This window comes from Eulemur rufifrons, chromosome 2 (genome assembly GCF_041146395.1).
Source record: "Eulemur rufifrons isolate Redbay chromosome 2, OSU_ERuf_1, whole genome shotgun sequence".
Classification (NCBI taxonomy): domain Eukaryota; kingdom Metazoa; phylum Chordata; class Mammalia; order Primates; family Lemuridae; genus Eulemur; species Eulemur rufifrons.
The window spans coordinates 35554842-35574559 of record NC_090984.1 but is presented as its reverse complement, the minus strand read 5'-3'; the positions used below and the strand labels follow the sequence as shown (position 1 = coordinate 35574559).

The 19718-nt window shown below is 40.3% G+C and overlaps 1 protein-coding gene across 1 annotated transcript; it reads left to right on the top strand.

Annotated features, from left to right (window-relative positions):
- Nucleotides 1-1614: 1614 nt before the first annotated feature.
- CCNB2 (cyclin B2) lies at nucleotides 1615-18097 on the top strand. The gene is made up of 9 exons (XM_069459318.1): nucleotides 1615-1761; nucleotides 4052-4180; nucleotides 4285-4401; nucleotides 10320-10490; nucleotides 10594-10752; nucleotides 12286-12522; nucleotides 12829-12969; nucleotides 16633-16743; nucleotides 17821-18097. The coding sequence occupies exons 1-9, from the start codon at nucleotides 1738-1740 to the stop codon at nucleotides 17929-17931; spliced, it is 1200 nt and encodes a 399-aa protein (XP_069315419.1). The 5' UTR covers nucleotides 1615-1737; the 3' UTR covers nucleotides 17932-18097.
- The last annotated feature ends 1621 nt before the right edge of the window (nucleotides 18098-19718 follow it).

Genomic DNA, 19718 nt, shown 5'->3' with positions numbered 1-19718 from the left:
TATGTGTCTCCCCCTCCTTGTTTTGAACTTGAAGACATAGTTTTGTCTTTAACGACTGTTTATCAGTTAATAAAGCACTTTACCATTCATAACATTTCTATTTCCAAAGCCCTGTGAGTTGGCAAGAATTGTACTTTTATAGTTGTATCTTTTGATAACACCACATTGTACAAATTCAACTATTACAGTCTTTTCTGCACCCCCCTTTAGATTATCTTATTAAGAAATGTTTTAACCCTTCAGACAAGGACCAATAAGGCAAAAATATAATTTTACTCACAACCCCAGGACACTAAAACAGATCTATTTTATTTTTCTAAGATCTTTCCATACAATACCTCATTTTTAGTTACAGGATGATAGATACCCTAACAGCTTTCAACATAATAGCTGCAATTATTCTTGTTTTAAGGAAGAGGAAACAGGTTCAGAATGTCAGATACCCTACAACCAAAAGGGATTCGGGCAAGAGAAGGAATTTAATGCAGATCACTCAACTTTAAGGCTCATCCACCCACACTGATCATTAGTACTAAAGTAACTGAGAGGCAAACCATTTGGAGGGAAGGGTAGGAGTGATGGGAAGGCTTGCTCAAATTCTTAGATGGAACCAGGTATCAAGAGTCACTCCATCATGAAGGTTGTTTCAACCTAAATAAATAAATAGGTAGATTTTAAAAAGTCACTCCACTGCCTTTACCATGGGCGTTAGACCTTTCCTTTCCTATCCCCTTTTCTTTTAATCTCACTTTTCCTTTTCTCTTTTTTTCATCACCTGCTTTTCTTTTCCTGGGCAAACTTAATATTGTTTCCTTTGGATTTTCCTGATCCTCCTACGCTTCTGCTCAAGACTGGCGTCACATCTTGTTTCTCATTTCTAAATCTTACCACATCATAGAATCATTTATTCGACGACTATTTATTGAGCACCAACCACATGCCAAACAATGTACTAGGTACTGGGAATACAACCGACAGCTTACATGATGAATCACGAATCATGCAAATCGCTTTTATTTTTTTATTTATTTATTTTTTTGCCTCTCTTGGGAATCTTAGTTTTTGAATAAACGCTACAATTCCCCCTCCTTTAGCACACGTTTGAGTCTCAGTCACCTAACACATTCCAGCCCTGAACAACCTGAGGCGCCCATCCCACGAACCAGGCCACCACAACCTAAACTCCAAACTCAACATTTCCGGAAGAGGACTAAAGGTCAGAAATACATTTCCAGAATAGTCCCTAGAACCAACTTCCGCCCACCCTGTATAGACGTCGAGAAACATCCGTAGATGAGGCCTTGTCAAGATTCAGAGGCGTCCTACGTCTGTTTTCCCAATGAGGCACTTCATTTTTGTTTATCTCAGAGACCGGGATTTTTTTTTTAAAAGACTGTAGGCAGGAAAACAACAGCAGCAAAAAAAAAAAAAAAAAAAAAACAAAAAAAAACCCAACCAGTTGCTATGACAACCAAACGAGGCTACGAAAATTCAGCCAACCAGTATGCGGGAATGCCTCGGTCTTAACCAATGAGAAGCGTGCGCTGTGCTCTGGGCCGCCCAATGGGACGCGAGCGACGCGGTATTTGAATCCTGGAGCAAGGCGACATCGCCGAAGATCTTCAGCGGTGTGGTCTCGCAGTGCAGCCCTAACGGCGCCGCGGACGCCAGTGCCCTCCCTCTCCGGTCCGCGTCCTTCCCTGGGCCGGGCTGGCTCTCTTGCCTTCCCCGTCCCTCATGGCGCTGCTCCGACGCCCGACGGTGAGTGTGCCCGGGGGCCCCTCTGGCGGCTGGATCTTGAGCCCTATAACCCTCCTCTCGCTTCTCTTTTCTGCTCTGAGCTGCTTGGTCCCAACTGGGCCTATTTTTCCTTTCTCCGGGGCTCCCTGCTTCCCCCGCGCCCCGGGCCCTGCGGCCGGTCCTTTCTGGCCGGCCTCTCCCAGCCTGGGTTCCGCCCTCCACTTCCCTCTCCCTGCCCCCGGGTGGGAGAAGTGTAGGAAAGTGTTTCGGAGGTGGCATCTGTCAAGTGAGCCTCCCGATCCCCGTGTGCTCTTTGTTGTTAGAGAGTTATCTAACTGCAGATTCTTGGGATTTCCTTCCCCTTTTCTCATAACTCCTTGCCAACTAAAAGATCTATGGTGGGGGTGGGGAGAAGGACTGGAAGAAATTCCGTAGGCAGTACAGTGTTCTGCATGTTTGATCAAGCAACAGCCATGGCTGTTTTTCAGATTTTTCACATTTCGCTTTGTATGAGTTTGCCATTTATTTCCACACACACTAAGTCTTCCAGGCTAAGTTCACTAATGTGTGGGTTTGTCCCCTTAAAAAAAATAATTTCTTAAGTGTAATAGAGATTTTGCATATGATATGGACCAACATGGCAGACAGAGAAAAGGGTCCAAATTCATTATTTCATCTTAGCAATAATCAAAGTGTTATGGTATTTGGGAATTTTTTTTCCAGTAGGCTTGAATTGTACCTGGATCTGCTTTTCCTTTGTTGAAAATTAGAGGACCATGACACACCTGAGTTCCATCATTCTGGCTATAGGCTAGTTAAAAGCTGCCAATTTTCCCTTCCAGATGAATTTAAACTTAGTCACGTTACCAGGCTTCAACCCATAAGCATTAAACTTTCAAACACTTTTTTAAATTGGCAAATGGTACTGGAAAAATTGAACAGTGTGACTTTTGAGAATCCTCATAGATTGAATACATTCAGTATTTAATTCATATCCTGTTATGGATCTAAGTGTGACAAGTAATTTTTGTCCAGTTTAGCCTATGATGTTATTTAATAGTCAAATTCTTTCCATTCAGGGAAGGGTTGAGTTTTCCCTGGCCCCTCTGTCTATTGTGCTAGATCCACTCAACCCTCCTGTTGGGAGTTCTCTTAGGGTTAGGACCCCCAACTCCCAGGGATAGGATATGTTGTTTTTTCTCATGAAATGTTTATCACTTCTATAGTAAAATAAACTTTTTTGTATGAATTGCTTTTTCTTGCAAGTTTTGTTTCTAAGCATGTTTTGTGTAAAGCAGGTTAAAGGTCAACTAACAGGTTTTATTTCATACAATTCCAACTTTCCCTGAATTTTAGATCCAAAACTATATCACCCAAGAAAACTACTTTCATTCTAAGTATCCTTAATATAAGAGAGGAGGCTCCACGCTATGGTGATAACACTTTTAAAAGCTGTATTTCTAAAAGATCGTGTTGGTCGTGTGCAGTGGCTCACTCCTGTAATCCTAGTACTCTGGGAGGCCAAGGCAGGAGGATTGCTTGAGGCCAGCAGTTTGAGACCAGCCTGAGCAATATAGCCAGATCCTGTCTCTACAAAAAAAAAAAAAATAGAAAATTTAACTGGGCATGGTGGTGTGTCCCTGTAGTCCAGCTACTCGGGAGGCTAAGGCAGGAAGATCACTCGAGCCTAGGAGTTTGAGGTTGCAGTGAGCTATGATGATGCCACTGCACTCTAGCCCAGGCAACAGAGGGAGACTCTGTCTCAAAAATAAATAAATAAATGATCATGTCTACAGGAGCATTTCTTATTTATAGGATGGCATAAGAATCAAAGCTAGTTTAGGTTTTAAACATCTGGTTTTTTAACAGCCAGACCTATTACTAATGATTAATATTACAGATTTTTAATTTTTCATCTTAATTGTACTTGTTACCAATCTCTGTAAAACAAGTTTTTAACTCTATGGCTTTAATTTACAGGGATCTCTAACAAGTGATGTGGGTGCTGTATGAGAAATAATCACTTATTTGTGAAGCTTTGAAGTTCTCTTACAGGCCCACTTGAATACTCAAAATAGTTTTGCAAGATTTGTGGGAGGATCTTTATTACAGATAAGGTACATGAGTGATTTACCTAATTTAGAATGATGTAATCAATCACAAATAACATTTTTAGACTTCCTAAAATGTACCTTTTCTCTCTTGCAAATCTTGGCATATTCACCTTTCCCAAAGTAATTCTAAATTTGAGTATATGACATTAGCAAAGTATTTTGAATTGTCTCAATGCCTCATTAACTTTTTTTTTTAGGTGTCCAGTGATTTGGAGAATATTGACACAGGAGTTAATTCTAAAGCTAAGAGTCATGTGACTATTAGGCGTGCAGTTTTTGAAGAAATTGGAAATAAAGTTACAACCAGAGCAGCACAAGTAGCTAAGGTAACAACCGTGGGGACTGAATGTGCATACAGAGGCTGATTCTGTACAGCACTGAGTCAGAACATTGGCTGTCTTGCCCTATCTGTGTTTCTTTTTCCTTGTAGAAAGCTCAGAACAACACCAAAGTACCAGTTCAACCCACCAAAACAACAAATGTCAACAAACAACTGAAACCTACTGCTTCTGTGAAACCAGTCCAGATGGAAATGTTAGCTCCAAAGGTAGGAAATTCTGAATTTACAAACACACTTAAAGAGGTAGCCTGTCGTTAGCCATACTGCAAGGGTGCCTTTATCATCACTGCAACTTTTGAAAAGTATTCATAGCTAGAGCTCTACTTTGAAGCAACAGTGTAGGAAATGAATATATGTACCTTTTAGGTGATGGTACGTAATTTAATTTTATGACCTTGAATAATAAAGTTAATTACCTTAATACCCAAATAAATCTAGTGATCTCAGAGTAAAATTTGGTGAGTTTTAAAAAGAATCCACTATAAGAATGAACTTGCCCCTGAAGGCTTTAGAAACCCACAATTTTGAGACCCAAACTCATGTAAGAATAAGGTAATGCCAAAATTCTATGTTGATAAATTATAGTCGCCATGACTGGTTAGCTCAATTGGAGTTAGAATGCTAATGGACACATTGGCCTGTTTACCTTCTACCATGTTGAAGTTCATACATGCTCTCATTCATAAATTACATGTGCAATTACTGTGAGACAGGCACTATTGTAGGTGCTGAGAATATAACAATAACTACTTCACTCTTTTTAGCTCAAAAAAAATATACTGTATGTTTGAAATTTTTGAAAATAAAACATTGCCTATATTAAGGAAATATGTATATTGAGCACTTACTGTCATATCTGGCTGTGTTAAGGCTGCTAAAGAGACATCTTGCCTTTAGGAGACTTATCTAGAAGGGGCATATGTACCTGAAATTAAATTAGTGATCCCAGGGAATGATATTAGATGCCTCTGGGCAATATATGACTGAATGTCAAATGGCTAGGGTAGACATAAATGTGGTCCCTGGGAACGTGCACCCAAAGAAGGGAGAGAACACTAAGGGATCAGAGTGGTCAGGGTAGACTTCATGGAATGAGTGGGATTTTTAGAGAAAGAGAAGCTGATAGAAAAGGGAACCTTTTTGGGGAACAAAGCAGCAACAAAAGTCAAGGCACCAAAGTGGAAATGGGCCTATACTCACGTCCTTTGGTCAAGGAGTCTGCAAGTCTAAATTGAGTCAGAAGGATTGTGTGAAGAAGCAGAAGATAAGGTTGGGAAGAAGGTTGTGTTCGGATTTGAAGGCCTTGGAATTTGGATTTTATCCCATTAGGCAATGAAGAAACTGAAAAAGTTTTGAGGAGAGAAATGATGAAAACAGTGTAGGGTGGTTATGGAAGGAAGTACGTTAGGAGGTTTTACAGTTGTCCAAGAAAAGCTGATGAGTTTTTGAACCAGCCCAGATCTCCTGTAAGTGCCTACCCATACACCAGTATAAATATGAGGTGCTAAGAAACAACATCAAATGTGTTAGTATGTACTAGAGCTCCTTTCAGGAACATTATCCTATATTTAGAAAGAATACTTTCTATACATTGCTTGGACTGGAGGAGTGGGACTGTAAGCACTTGAATATTAAATAAACCATTTATGAAATAAATTTAAATAGGAAAGTCAGGGGTGGAAGGTAGCTTTGGAGGTATCCTATTTGGCTATAAATTTGTTGAGGTAACAGGAGGACATCCACCTGGAAGTGAAGTTGGAAATCTTCCAGCAACATCTGAAGGAGAGGAATAGACTCTTGAGCTTTCTCCATAGAGATGGTAGTTGAAAGCATGTTGCTGTTTATGAGACAGGAGAAACAGGCTTCAAATAGAGAACTGAAGCTCAGAACAAATACTCAAGATCCACCTTCCTTTAAGAGGCCTTCCCTTGAAGGTTTCTAGTAACCTCCTAAATGCCAAACCCAAAGGCCAGGTTTCAGACCTTGATCTCTTGACCATTGTGCAGCATTTTATGTGGCTAACTGAATGTGGTTCCTCCCATGTTGCAGAAAGGCAATTTGGCAGTATATTTCAAATGATTATTCTCAATACCCAGTAAGTCTGGTTTTATAATTTATGCAGAGAAAACGATCAGAGGGATAGTCAAGGACTTTTAAATAGTGCTGTAATGAATATCTCTTATATAGTAGAGCAATATGTTAGGAGGTCAGTTAAATCCATTTAATGAAATACTATACACCCATAAGTTTAGTAAAATATTTAAAGGTGTGAAAATGCTTATAATATTAAGTGGAAAAATCAGATTATAACACAATATATACAGTGCAACCCCCAGATTTGCTTTTATAATAATGTGCATTTATATGCAAAAATTGATGGTAGTTATTTTTGATTATTATGTTGGGCTTTAAGATTGATTTTCATTTTCTTCCTTAAAATTCTGACTTTTACCATAGGTACATATTACTGTTCGAGTTACAAAAGACAAAAGACCAATTTTTAATAAAATGTTACGAAAGAAACAAAGAAAAAATTGTTTCCTCCTGTGATGTTTACAACTGCACCCTTTCTGTGTTCCCTTTAGTCCACATCTCCTGGGCTGACTACTTTTTCTTTAGCTTCCTGACATATTGAGGCCACTGTGTTTCAGTTAAAGCATTATGGACCTATAGCTCAGTTCATATAAAAATCACTTATGTGGTTGAAACACGTAGCTGGATGTTCTAGTTCCAGAAGTTATCAGAGATTAATGAATAATTATTTCCAATTCAAATACATTTCTCTCTGAGAAACATATTAAAGGGACCATTAAGTTCACAATTTAGGCGGAACCTTACCTTCTGGCAGGTGAGTCCCTCTGGCTTTACTTTGTCACCTGCTCTATCTGCAGGGTTGTCATTTTTCCTTTATAGCCAATTCCTGGAGTTGTAGAAATGCCATTTGAGCACACAGTTTCTTACAACTTTCCTGGAAAGCTTATAATATAAGCCATGTATCTATGAAAGTAGATGTTGCCAGACTTCTAACCGAATTCATACTATCCGTTCTGCAAAACTGGAGGGCAGGTTTCTTGCTTTGTAGCAGATGGTGCAACTGAATCACAAGGGGCCTTGGCTAAACCCTTGGAAGAGTTCTAGCCATTCACAGGTATTCATAGAAGCTTATTATCCTGCAATTCTTAGAGAAAACTGGTTTTTGCTGAGTAAATGAGGCTTTGGTAAACTCTGAGTAGTTTGAAAGGAAGGAGAAGGCTTTCTTATAGTCCCTTGTTTGCTGGGCACTGGAGAAACAAGTTGAATAAACCATTAATTCTGCCCCCAGGTAGTGCCCAGTTAAGTTGGGGAATCTAGGAGTAAAAAGGTGTATTACATCTAGCACGAGAGAGATGCAAGCTTAAGAGATGTACTGGGGAGTCGCAGCTACAAATTCAGATGCGGTTTTGGATTGACAGATTTGATTTAAACATCAAATTTAGTGATGGTCATTATTCAAGTATGAGAATGTTTAATGGCCTAACTTTCCCTAATACAAAAACTATATATAAAAGGGAAATAAGTACAACTGTTCATATTTTTTAAAAAAGAGTTACTTTTTTAAATTATACAAGAAATAGTCATAGAACAGCAAAACCTTACAGAACCACATAGAATACATAGAATAAAAGGTCAGTTCATTGTTACTATCCCTAAATTTCCATTTCTTCGCATTCCTAAAGCTAATCACAGTAACTGATTGCCTTTCTGTAATTGTGTGTGCCTATGTATGCACACGTACATGTTTATTGCTACAAATCATGAACGGTCTGGAATCAACAGTTTTTCTTGAAGTCATTCCCTTTTGCATTTAATTGACATTGTTTATCATAAATTTATTAAATAAAGGGATTCTATGTTTTATCAAAACTTGTGTGAATACCTATATATTTGCATATTAATAGTAGTCCATCCTCAGCAGTTCCAACTCAGTAAATGGCACCACTAGGAGAACTTCAGTAGCCTTTGCTCACACTCCTCACAGGACCTTCTCAAGTGAAGCCAAGTTTCACATCTTTGTTTCTGATCTGACTTTTCAGTTGTCTCTGACAACCCACAGAACTCATTCGTTAATCTAGTTTGAAGGTTTTTATTCACAGATTACTTTTGCCATTCAAAAGTTTGTGACAGTTAACTTGTTGGTATGGTTTTTAAACTTTACATGCAGCAGACAGTGGACAGAAGATTGCACAGTTGGCCCTTCGGGCTTAGGCAACTACCTGAACAGATGAATGGGAACTTAGAAAGGGTCTTATGATAATTAAAATTATGTTGGAGTGCAAAAGGAATGCTTTCAAGCAATTCTAAATTAAAGCCCTGAGCAAGTGCACTCCTGAATAGGACATAGATAAACACTTCAAACTGCTATGACAGCACATGAAGAACATGATGATAACCTCTGACTCCTTAAACCAGACTTCCTGGTACTGACTGCCCTTCCTATGGATAATGCTCTTCCTTGAAAAAGCTAACCTTAAACTGAAGCTATGTATGCTTATTAAAAAGCACATCTGATTCCAGTCACCCTTGCTAAATTCCTTCAGTGGTTTCTCTTTACCTTCTGATAAAATCTAAACTCCTTAGCAAGGCTCTTGCTCACCTTTCCAGCCCATCTTCTCATACCTCACATACTATCCTCCTGCCATCCTGAATCAGTTTGCAGTTCCCAGAATTGCCTTTATTTTCTGTGCCTCCCCTGGCACTTTGCACTTGCTTTCCTTTTACCTATTTGTCTTCCTTAAGGTCTTACCCTCTTGGTACCCCATGTACCTCTTCTCATTCGTTCTAGCCTCTTGAGGTTCTCTAATTCTTGAATAAATGGCCTACATACCTACGCACCTGGTCCTTCTTCAGTTTAAGACATTTGATTTAAGAGGGAAGGGCATGTTTTGAACTGCTACTTTTTTGTTGTTGTATTTGCCTCTAAGACTAAAAATTATAATCATTGTGCTTTAATGTAAATTAAAATTATTTTTATCATAAAACCTCTTTTTATATTTTATTACCTTAATATATATTCATATAGCCTAGCATCCTGTTACATGTCACTTTGAGAAGTACCTCTTATTTTAAAAGCAGTGATTTATCTATACTTCCTTACTACTTATTTTAACTTACTTTGTACATTTTTGTGTGATTTTTATAAATAATCACCCACTTAGCATAAGAAAATAAAATACCTCATTGTACACTTGCTCGGTCTTTGCTTGCTCATCCTATTTTATTCATAGACTGGAATGTGCTTTTCTGCGTTTTAGTTGCCAGTTTTTCAATTTAGAGTAACTTAGTTGGAGAGAAGAAAACATTATGCTTGCAGAAGAGGCTACAGCTAAAGTGAACGATCAGCTCCAGTACTGTCTGAACCCAAGTTTCTTTCGTTCATTGAGCATCTACGTATCAGGGATTATACAGGTGTCTGAGGTACCTTAGTGGGCAAAACCAATTAAAATAAATAAGTGTAAGCTCATAGAGCTTATATTCTAGCAGAGGTAATAGTACACATATAAATAAACTATTATTTATTTTATGAAAGCTATAGGTTCTATGAGAAAAAAACAGAGAGATGAGACGTGGGGTCGGGAGACAGAGATTGGAGGCAGGTGATGATTTTAAATAGGAGTTAGGATAGACCTCACTGAGCAGGTGACATTTAAGCAAAACTTGAAGAAGGTTAGGGAATTATCCATGTGGGTAAAGGGGTCAAAGCAGTCTGGGTGGAGGGGCTGCCTGCAGTGAGGGAGGCCGAGCCAGGAGACTGGAGCAAAGCAAACCAAAAGGAGAGAAGCAGGAGAAGGGCTGGCCAGGGAAGAGGTGAGGCAAGATCGTGGATTATATAGAGTTTTTACGCTGCTGGGAGGACCTAGCTTTTCACTTTGAGTGAAGCTAGAGAGTTTTCAATAGAAGTCTCTCTCCAAGAACTTCATCTACTATATCTTGAATTATTCACCTCTTACTATGAAATTTATTTGTTTTGGCTTTAACTGAATTCAAAGTGCATATGATATGTATATTTAAGCCAGGTGGCTCTGCGTGTATTTGTAGTTAGGGTGCTCCTAAGGAAGTAATACGCCTGCTTTAATTTGTTGATGTAGGGTCCTTCTTCCATACCTGAGGATATCTCCATGAAGGAAGAGAACCTCTGCCAAGCTTTTTCCGATGCCTTGCTCTGCAAAATTGAGGACATTGATAACGAAGACTGGGAGAATCCTCAGCTCTGCAGTGACTACGTTAAGGATATTTACCAGTATCTCAGGCAGCTTGAGGTGGGTGGGCCTTTGTGTTTTGGTTGAACAAACAATGTGGGATTTGCTGCACAGCTGGGAAGGAAATGAGGTCAGCTTTTTAAACTCTTAATTCCACCAACAGGTTTCGCAATCTATAAACCCGCGTTTCTTAGATGGAAGAGATATAAATGGACGTATGCGTGCCATCCTGGTGGACTGGCTGGTCCAAGTCCACTCCAAGTTTAGGCTTCTGCAGGAGACTCTGTACATGTGCATTGCCATGATGGATCGATTTTTACAAGTAAGTGTGGCTTTAAGGACTTCATGCCAGTGACTCACTGAACATTACATTTATACTTTGGAGATAGAAAGCTAAGGTGGGGTACCTCTGAAGAAGGGACCAAAAGCCAATCTGTGAGAAGCCAAAGAACTTCAGGTGCTAGAAAGGGCAGTAGTCCTAGTGTGTTGAGCCTTTGGTGGTACTGACTAACACCAGGCAGTTCTGGAAGGGCAGCCTTTAAAATGTGCCTGGGGGAGGAGATACTGCATGCCACAGTCTTTGATCGGAGGAAATATTCCACAGGTGGGCTAAAAGTCAATCTGAAGTCTGTGGTGCCTTTGGATGCTGGTTTTCCAGGCCTACATGTACAATTTCCATAGTTAGGTGCTCTTTGGTGTTAAGCTTCCTCATTTGAAAAATGAAGAGTTTGGCTAGAAAACCTCAAAGTTTCCAGCCAGCTGTGGTGCTGAATCACCATAGAAAAGGAAGGTGGCAGAACTGTTTTTAAAAAGCAGCAGGAGTATGTGTGTGGAATGGGTTGAGAATGTAGAGTGTAAAGTAAAGAGGAATGTAAGAAAATAAGCCGAGAGGCAAACGTGGTCTTCAGTGTATTTTTCAACTGGTAATGCAGACACTGACCTGTGGGGAAGACACCAGACATGAACCGCTAGTGTGTTATCTACCAAACGGTAGTCCTACAGATAAGGATTTAGTTACTAAAAGTCAACATTCATGATAGGGGTTTAGGCCAAGTACAAATTCTGCCCAAACAATATAGTAATAAGTATGCTTACGATAGTGGTACTGAGATATTGCAAAATCCTAAGTGACTGTGGATTCCGTGGTTTTCAGTATGCATTGCTCTTTGGGCAGGAAAGCATGACATTTCAGGTAGATTTTCAGTAATGAGAGTTGAAGCAAGAAAAGCAAAGTTCCACTCTGGGAAAAAAAACGGAAATTAAGGAAAATATTTTTACCCTAGACTGAGATTTTCCCTGGACTCTGAAGCATTGGTGAAAGGTTTTTCAAGCTGAATAATGGGTATGCTTTTGGCGAGGATTAAGGAAATGTTTATGCCTTCCACTAAATTCTTTTTTGTTTGGACTCATCTCAATTCAGACCATACTGAGTGCCAGGTCACGCTGCCACTGACACTTGAGTCAGGACAATGAGGGAGAGAGAGTGACTAGGAGCTTGGTCATCAGGCTTGGACTGTTCCCTGCTCAGCCACTGAGTGATCTTGGGCTGGTGTTCAGATCACCTCTTTGTAGTTAAGGATAAAATCTGTACTTCCTAGGATTTTGTGAGCATTGGCTGAGATGACGTGTTAGCATCTTAGCACTGTGCCTGGCACATAGTTAGTACTCAATTATAGATAGCTGCCATGGTCCGTGGTGGAACCTACTATGAATATTCAGGTCTCCTGTGCCCTTGAGAGAGCCATGAGCAGAAATGACATGCACTTCTCCAGAACTTTGCTCCTTTTCCTTTCTCCCACCCAGAGCCTAAATCCTCTTGTTAAGTGTGACTTTTGACACATTTGTTTTCAATTAGGTTCAGCCAGTTTCACGTAAAAAGCTTCAACTGGTTGGGATTACTGCTCTGCTCTTGGCTTCCAAGTATGAGGAGATGTTTTCTCCAAATATTGAAGACTTTGTTTACATCACAGACAATGCTTATACCAGTTCCCAAATCCGAGAAATGGAAACTCTAATTTTGAAAGAACTGAAATTTGAGTTGGGCAGACCCTTGCCACTACACTTTTTAAGGCGCGCATCGAAAGCTGGGGAGGTAAGTGCCTCCAACTCTCCAGGAGGGATTTTGCTTGATGTCTTATTCCAGAAACATTGACCTAATTAGAGGAAAGTTTATGAATTTATAGGAAGCATCCTTTAGATAAGTCTTAATGCTTATCTTAAGTTCTTAATGTAAGAGAAAAGTCCTCACGTTCTGGGTCTGTAACATATTGTGAAATAGGGTAGTTCTTGAGAAAGATAAGTGAGTTAAGTGAATTTGAGGTCCTAGGCCTTTACCCAGCATTTTGCAAGATAGTAATAACAGTTGTGATTCTTACTGTCCCTGGCTGCTCTTTCATAGGTTGATGTCGAACAGCATACTTTAGCCAAGTATTTGATGGAGCTGACTCTGATTGACTATGACATGGTGCATTATCACCCTTCTAAGGTAGCAGCAGCCGCTTCCTGCTTGTCTCAGAAGGTTCTAGGCCAAGGAAAATGGGTGAGTGGAGGATTTAAGAGAAATTAATCTGGCTGTATTTTAGGCCCTCATGATATGAAACCCCTTAGCATTTTCACATTATCCTTGAAGCAAATGTTAAAAGTCCAAAGGCCTAAAAGGAAAGGTGCTTGGAACAGTTTAAACAGGGGCGAGTCGACTATACCAAGGTGCACAAATGTATTTTAGAGTTGTAAAGAATGAGGTAGGCCACTAAGAACTGATATGTATGATTTCGTGGATATTTTGTTAAGTGAAACAAGCAAGTTGTCAAGCACACCAGACAAAGCAAGGCCAAGGCCTGACTGATTTAGCCAGTAAAAATAGAATGAGCCATTTTAGATTTAGACGAGTTAGCCAAAGATGCCAGCTCCCTGGGTCCTTGTCTCACATGCCAAAAAAGGATGACACAGAAACAAAAGGAGCTGGGTGACTGCAATGCAAGTCATGCACACACTGTGGTGGAAGAGGCAGTTCTAGAGTCTGCAGCTATGCCCTACAGCAGAGCAGAAAGCCTCATCAGAACCTAGGAGGGGAGAAGAAACTGTCTCAAAGCAGTCTCCCAGGGTTGATAGCGAGGTGAGCGGGAGGTGGTGGGGAGGCAGCTGCTTCCAAGCCTGCCATCTCCTCCTGTTCCAGGAGGATCACAAAGCATTTTGCCAGGACAGAGCAGCTGTGGTTCAAGCCTTGGCCTATATGAGTACAGGCAGTCACCAGAGCAGCATGTTGGAGCCATTCTCCTACACAACTGTATTCAGTAGTTTACATTTTATGTAAGAAAGAGTGTGTGTGTGTATGTATATTCATATTTATGTATTTGCTAATGTTATAAAAAATTCAGGAGGAATAAACCAGAATCTAATTAAAATGGGTACTATGGGGTTCTGTGGGAATAGGATAGAGCTTGAGGATGGGAGGACTTGTGATTATAACTTTTTATTGGCTTTTACATAATACAATGTAACTTTTTTGTGCTTTTGAGCAATATAATGTTTTATGCAAATCCCAAAGTGTAAATAAACAATGCAACTATGTATCAAAATGATAACAGAACACAGAGGAAAGAATTAATTCACATACTGTAACTTGAAGAGAGCATTCTGCCTGTGCATCCTTGGTAGGATGTAAAGTTAGACAAAACAAAGGACCAACAGTGGTAACATAAAGTTTATTTAGTAGGTTTATGGGTATTAGTAATGTTATAATTCTGAAACTATTTTATATATATTATACAGTAAAGCAAATATATTCATGTTATTAACTAAAATTTTCACTGTAAGAAGAAAGAGATAAAATATTAAATAATTAAAAACAAAAAGTTGCTCCTCACCTAAGAAATAGAAAAAAGGAGAAAAAGGAAAATCTCTATAATGTTAAATCTGTTTGGGAAATAACAGTAAATTCATAGCAAAACGGCTTAGAAACAAAGACAGCCCAGTAGCAGTAAGACTACCTAGTGCCCACACCTTGGGTACTAACTACCATTACCCATTAGCAACAAGGGCTCCTTAGTGAAACAGTGGATTTCGGGGCTATAGCAGGGGAAGTACGAGAACAGTTTGTGCCAGATATCAAGCAGATTCTGAAAGATCAATGAGGTGACATCAAAAGGACATAGGAACTGGTTTGAAAGGGCTCTGGCTGACTAAATTTGAGCACTAAAAAGAATAATGACAGTAATAGATTATAATGCATTAAAAAAAGGATTCATGGGTCCATAATGATACAAAACATAAAAGGGGCAGGGGACTCTTTTTTAAAAATCAGAATACCAGCTAATTAGAGTAGAAAGAATAATAGTTAGAAATCCACTATTTTTCAACCCCTAATGTAATACTTTATTCAAGAAAGATCATCAGTGAATGCAAAAATCATTAGATGAAATAATTTTGGGGAACAAGATTCACATGGTCTCAAAATATCATCTCACAGATACTTCCTAATTCTGTTGAAAAACTGTGCCTTTATAACGGAATGGCCTGGTGGTTACCACCCTAACCCAGATTAAGCTCCGTATCACCAGTGGTGGGACCACCTGATTTGCCGTGCCTTCTTGTGCAGTAAGACATATACGTTATCACCTATGTAATATTCGTGCCCAAAATGTTAATGTGAATTAAATCATGAGGAAATACCCAGACAAATCCAGAATGTGTGTTCTAAAAGTAGCCTACATGCTTCAAAAAAAATTCATCATTTAAAGCCAAGAAAGTAGGGCTTGTTTTAAATTTAAGAAACACTAAAGACACAACAACCAAATATACAGTGTGTACCTTGATTGGACCCTGGGTCTAAAAAAAAAAAAAAAAAAAAACCAACTCTATAAAAAACATTTTTTTGAATATTGGAGAAATTTGAATATTGACAATATATTAGATGATATGGAATTGATGATATTTCTTATATGTGAGAATGGTATAGTGGATAGGTAGGAAAATATACTTTTTAGGGCATGCTTTTGACACATTTAGAAGGGATATGCCATGATGTCTGCAACTCACTTTCAAATGGTACAGCAAAAATTATGTGTGGGCCAGGCGCAGTGGCTCACGTCTGTAATCCTAGCACTCTGAGAGGCCGAGGTGGGAGGATAGCTCGAGGTCAGGAGACCAGCCTGAGCAAGAGTGACACCCTGTCTCTACTAAAAATAGAAAAATTAGCCAGGTGTGGTGGCATGTGCCTGTATTCCTAGCTACTGGGGAGGTTGAAGCAGGAGGATTGCTTGAGCCCAGGAGTTTGAGGTTGCAGTGAACTACGATGACGTCACTGTTCTCTACTCTGGGCAACAGAGAGAGACTCATCTCAAAAACCAAAAACAAACAAACAAACAAAAAGCCAAAAACAAACAAACGAACAAAAACCAAACAAAGAAGTGCCCTCTTTACAATGCTGGGCACATCTCACACATCCCTCCATCAAAGCCCTGCCCAGCAGCGACTGTTGTGAGTTCAAGAACCCAGACATCCACACTGCCAGTCAGGGACAGAGGTTCAGAATGAAGAAATAAACTGTGCTGTAGGCAACAATTTACCTGTGTAGTTAAGCACCAGCACTCGAATGATCCACCCGCCTGGGCCTCCCAGAGTGCTAGGATTACAGGCGTGAACCACTGCGGCCGGCTCTCATAAGGTCTTAATTTAGCTCTGTCTCAGGGCCAGAATCATCCTGCATTTACCAGCTACTTTAGCTTTGCTGATACTGTGGTAGTGGTTAGGGCTGTGATTGAATTTCCAGAAGGTAAGAATATTCTTTTACAGCTTTTATATAAGTAATGTCAGCATGTGTAAGATGTGCTCTTCTAAAGAAGTAGAGGTGGCTGGGTGCAGTGGCTTAAGCCTGTAATCCTAGCACTCCTGGAGGCCAACGCAGGAAGATTGCTTGAGACCAGGAGCTTGAGACCAGCCTGAGCAACATAGTGAGACACTATCCCTACAAAAAATACAAAAATTAGTTGGGTGTGGTGGTGCACACCTGTAGTCTCAGCTATTCAGGAGGCTGAAGGATCACTTGAGCCAAGAGTTTGGTGTTGCAGTCAACTATGATGATGCCACCACACTCTAGCCCAGGCAATAGAGCAAGACTTTCTTTCTTAAAAAAAAAAAAAAAAAGTAGAGCCTTTATCTTGCCCCTCAATTATGTCTTCCTTGTCTGTGCATTGTGTTTCAGAACTTAAAGCAGCAATATTACACAGGATATACAGAGAATGAAGTATTGGAAGTCATGCAGCACATGGCCAAAAATGTGGTCAAAGTAAACGAAAACTTAACTAAATTCATTGTAAGTACTATTATTTCTTAAGCCATGGAAAGCATTAGATTGTGGGTTTTGTGTGTAGTATGTGTGTGTGTGTGCAAGTGTGTGTGTGTGTTTGCGTTTTTATGTAAATATATTCTTGGCATATGTGAGAGTCTGTTTTAGCACAGATTTCTTTGTATTTTTCTGGTATTGTGGGAGATGGAGCACACTGGTGAACCCTGAAAGCCAGCTGTCCTTGAAACAAGGTAGATAGGGTAACCATGCCCAGGCCTAGTTCCTGGACAGCCAGTCAGGGGTTCTATGCATTTATTTACCCCATGCTTGTAGCAGCATCCCGGGCAGGGCACTCAGCAAGCAGGGACTGCTGGTCGACATGTGGTTGGGAGGAACAAGGGCCCACTTCAAATGGCATGCGGAAGTCTCGAGCATTCAGGTGATACCAGTCAGGGCCTTTGTCTAGGAGCTTTTGGAGCAGTGACCGACAAGCACGGGTTAGCAAGCATGGTGAAGGAGCCCACTGAGGAAGCATCCTGGAGGCGTGGTGTCTCAGTGTGGCCCACCTATGAGGAGGAGCCAGAGGAAACTTAGTGCTCTCCTGTGCTTGTGTGACACTAAGGGTCTGGGGACAAAGAGCAAGGCATTTGTACCACAGAAGAGTCTCAAGTGTCCTCACAGCATGGTTTGCTTTGTGGAAGTGTAATGTGTCTTCAGTCCTGAGAGGATAGTCTGGGATTTGCTAAGCATTAGTGGCCACTCACTTTTGTTGCCAGTTACTGCTGTCCCAGTGAACCTGTCATGTCCTAGTGGCACTTAGGTGTCATAAACACAGCTCCCATCCCTCTGGTAGCTTATGAGAGAAAGCCTGTTCCTTGGACCTTGAAATCACTTGTTCCCTCATCACCTGTGCTGCCAGCTGGGTTTGTTCATGACTGGGGATGGAAGGAAGCGGTCAGGCACAGGTGATAGGCCCAGAGCTTTCCCTGGCTCCAGCGATGGGCATCATCACACCATCTGGAGGCTCTGGCCCTGGCCCTGCGATACTTGTGACTCAGCCTGAGTGAGGTGTAAGGTGGGGGTCTGACATGTGCTCCTCTGCAGGCCGTCAAGAACAAGTATGCAAGCAGCAAGCTCCTGAAGATCAGCACGATCCCGCAGCTGAACTCAAAAGCCATCAAAGACCTCGCCTCCCCGCTGATGGGAAGGTCCTAGGCGCTGTGGCCCTCAGGGATGAGTGCCTCATTCTGCACTTTTTCTACTGGTTTGGAACTCTTGATTTTGTACATAGTCCTCTGGTCTATTTCATGAAACCTCTACTCAGACCTATTTTCTAAATGTATATTGAGGAAAAATAAAGCTATTGATTTTTCTTAAGGTATCCCATGTGTGTTTATTTGTGTATTCTATACTGAAAAAAATCAATGGAAGCTTGCTTTGACTAATTTCTTTTTGAGCTATTATAAATATTATTGCCTTTATGGCTCTGGGAAAGACCTATCCTTTTCTCAAATGGAAAAAACTAGATTTTGGTTGCAATGAACACTAACCAATTCATAAACTTCTTGAATATAAATAGATTGATTCATTATGAAAATTTAAAACGGGAAGATAACCATGACAATTTCCTTTCTAGAACCTACTCAACTGCTAATTCCGACATAGGAACGCCTGGCCCACAAGGGCCACGACCACCAGAGTAACCCTCCGATAGGTTTCTCTCTCAAACAGGTGGAGACCAGGAAGAGCAGTCCTAAGGGGCCACAGCTGGAGAAGGAAATGGCCCCGTGACATTCTGTTAAAGTTGAAACTTGGAATTCATTTTCCCATTGTGCTACTTCAGCTACATTATGTGCTAAATGGTTTGTTTTTTGTTGGGTATTTAATCACATTTAGCATTGTTTTCTAAGAGGAATTGCATCCTCAGTCTCCAACCACTAACTTAAACAAACAAAAACCATAAACATAGTGAGTCTCTTATAGCAACAACCTCCCAAACTGTCATTTCAATAAGATGTTAATTTGTGTTTAGAGAGAAAGGAGCTAGTCAAATAAATTTGGGAAACATTGCAAATTCTTGGAAGATTTACAATGGCTCTGAGCTTTGCAGAAAACTCATTTAACTCAGTATTTCCCCAACCTAGAGTGTGGTAAAAGCTACCTTCTGCTCGGCAGAGAAATGTAGTGTCTGGTTCCACGGTTCAGGTGTGGCTTGAGTACACCTGCCCCTGGGGAGGAGAAACTGGCTCCAGTCAGGGCTAGCTTTTCCTTCCTTTCCGAGCAAGCCAGGGCTGCCCGATTGGTAGATCTTTAACCGTAAGTTTTGAGCATTTAGAGGAATGGGGTATCTTTTTATGTTGAAATCGTAGTATAGAGTTTTATAAATATCCCTTGCTGAGTTAGTGAAGCTTGTCCCGTTGGCAGCCTCAGACCAACTTAGGTGGCAAGTGTGAATGGCGGTGAAGTGAGACCATGAAAGGGAGCTTTCCTGGCCCAATAAGCAGTGATCTCCCAGGGACGCTTGAGCTCTACTCTCCAAGAAAGCGTGAGTTTTGTAGGCATATTCCAAAGACATTTTATAGCTTATTACATATTTTATATAGTTAAATATTAAATGTCCTCAGGAAATTCTTCCAGAATGTCATAAAACAAGGCCTTTAAGATGATTTCTTATGTGACACAGCAGGCACCCCAAACTAAAGTGCTGTAAGTGTGAAATAAGCAAAGTAGAAATCATGTCATAAAAACACTGAAATTAGAAAACGAGATGACGTAACCACAATATAGAAGAGCAAACACTCTGAAGGTGGGTTGTTTGGGTCTGATTCTACTTTGCAGTTGTGTGACCTCATTGCCTTAGTTTCCATACCTGTAAAATGGGGATAAGAGTGTCTACCTCATAGGGTTGTTAAATAAAGTACCTCAAGCACTCAGCACAGTATCTAGTACAAAGGAGACACTTGAGCATTAGCAGCTGTTATTTTAAGAGGGTTGATGGTCTT